The sequence below is a fragment of the Lagopus leucura genome, unplaced genomic scaffold (genome assembly GCF_019238085.1).
Source record: "Lagopus leucura isolate 7727_CA_CO unplaced genomic scaffold, USGS_WTPT01 34608-0_obj-0_obj, whole genome shotgun sequence".
Classification (NCBI taxonomy): domain Eukaryota; kingdom Metazoa; phylum Chordata; class Aves; order Galliformes; family Phasianidae; genus Lagopus; species Lagopus leucura.
In genome coordinates this window covers 6,700-8,834 of record NW_024963041.1, presented here as the reverse complement: position 1 = coordinate 8,834, position 2,135 = coordinate 6,700, and the positions used below count along the sequence as shown (strand labels likewise).

Genomic DNA, 2,135 nt, shown 5'->3' with positions numbered 1-2,135 from the left:
CGGGCAGCACGGCCAGGGTGCCCAGGAAGCTGACAAAGTAGATCATGTAGGCGTTGTTGTCGTCGCTGAAGTCCAGCTGGCAGCCCTCCTTGTTGTGCAGGAAGGTGCTGTTCAGCAGGCGGCTGTTGATGAACTTGTACTCGAAGAGGTCTGGGGGGAGGCAGGCGGAGGGGGGGGGCTTTGGAGGCTGCCCTCCCTGCTCCCATCTGCCCCTCTCCCACCTCGCTTCCGCTCCCCTCGACCCAAACCTGTGTTGTAGAAGATGGTGGAGATGAAGGTGCAGTTCTTGAAGAAGGTGTTGCTGGAGGTGATGTCCTCGAAGTAGCAATCCTCAAACAGCGAGTCCTCGAACGTCACCGACTTCATCTTCAGCCCAATGAACCTGGGGGGGGGGAAGGGGGGGACACAGCCATCAGCCCCATGTGGGCACCACCACCCCCGACCCAACGCCACCAGCCCTGTCCCGGTGCCACTCACCCCATACTGCTACCATCGGCTCCATCCTGACACCCCCACCATCGTCCCATTGCTCCTGTTTCCATCCCAGTGCTCCCAGCCCCGTCCCAGTGCCACAGACCCTGTATGGCTGCCACCGACCCCATCCCAACGCCCCCATCGCAGTGCACCCAGCCTCATCTCACTGCTCCTGTTTCCACCCCAGTGCCTCCAGCCCCATCCCAAAGCCCCCAGCCCCGTCCCAATGCCTCTACCCTCATTGCAATGCCCCCAGCACCATCCCAAAGTCCCCAACCCATCCCAATGCCCCCCAGCCCTGCCCCAATGTCCCCAATTCTGTCCCAATGCTTCCAGCCCCATCCCAAAGCCCCAGCCCAGTCCTAATGCCTCTACCCTCATTGCAGTGCCCCCAGCGCCATCCCCGAGGCCCCATTCCCATCCCAACGCCCCCAGCCCTGCCCCAATGTCCCCAATCCCATCCCAATGCTTCCAGCCCCATCCCAACGCCCCCAGCCCTGTCCTAATGCTTCTACCCTCATTGCAATGCCCCCAGCACCCTCCCAGAGGCCCCATCCCCATCCCAATGCCTCCAGCCCTGCCCCAATGCCCCCACAGCCCCATCCCAACGCCCCCAGCTCTGTTCCAATGCCCCCAGCCCCCATCTCATTGCTCCTGTTCCCATCGCAGCGCCCCCAGCCCCATCGCAGCGCTCCCAGCCCCGTCCCACTGCCCCCACCACCCACTTGTCATTGAAGTACTCCCCGCCCTGGTGGATCTGGTTCTCCAGGGTGAAGTTGAAGGTGAAGTGCCGGACCTTCTCGCGGGTGAAGAGCTTGGTGCGTGACGCGTACTCGATGTTCTGCAGGTGCTTGATCATGTCTGGGAACCACACCGTCAGCCCGTAGTAACTGTGGGGCGAGAGGAGCTGAGCCTGGCACCCTGCACCCATCTCTGTCCCAGTGGCACCGGCTCCATTCTGATGCTGCCTACCCCCATCCCATTGCCATCGGCCCCCTCCCACCAGTCCCAGTCCCGTGCTGTTGTCACCCACCTTCAGACCGCCGCCATCGGCCCCAGCCCAGAGCTCCCCCCCCTATCCTGGGTGACCAATCCCATCCCAATCCCATTGGTGCCATACCAGTACCACTAGATGCCAATGCCATCAGCCCCATCCCAGCGTCCCTGTCCCCATCCCAATGCCATCAGCCCCATCCCAGTGCCCCCATCCCCACACCAGTACCACCAGTTCCATCCCAGTGCCATCAGTCTCATCCCTGCGCCCCCATCCCAACGCCATCAGCCCCCACACCAGCACCACCAGCCCGATCCCAGTGCCATCAACCTCATCCCAGTGTCCCTGTCCCCATCCCAATGCCATCAGCCCCATTCCCAGTCCACTTCCATCACTCCCATTCCCATCTCAATGCCCCCAGCCCCATCCCATTGCTCCCAGCCTCATTTCCAGCCCCATCCCAATGCCCCCAGTCCTGTCCCATTGCCTCCAGCCCCATCCCATCACTCCTCTCTCCATCCCTTCACCTCCAGCCCCATTCCCATTCCAGTTCCGTTGCTCCTGTACCCACCCCATCTCCCCCAGCCCCATCCCCTCTCTCCTGTGCCCACCCCATCTCCCCCAGCCCCATCCCATCTCTCCTGTATCCACCCCATCTCCCCCAGCC

The 2,135-nt window shown here is 62.8% G+C and overlaps 1 protein-coding gene across 1 annotated transcript in view; it reads right to left on the bottom strand.

The window, feature by feature from the left end:
• Window positions 1-3: 3 nt before the first annotated feature.
• The window catches only part of LOC122190944 (synaptic vesicle glycoprotein 2A-like), a gene marked incomplete at its 3' end in the record, with an annotated part of 7,334 nt that continues 5,202 nt past the window's right edge, over window positions 4-2,135 (bottom strand). The window contains exons 8-10 of the mRNA XM_042891099.1: window positions 1,200-1,364; window positions 249-382; window positions 4-150 (exon numbers count right to left, since the gene is read on the bottom strand). Coding sequence (XP_042747033.1) covers window positions 4-150; window positions 249-382; window positions 1,200-1,364 — 446 coding nt within the window. The remainder of the gene's footprint in view (window positions 151-248; window positions 383-1,199; window positions 1,365-2,135) is intronic.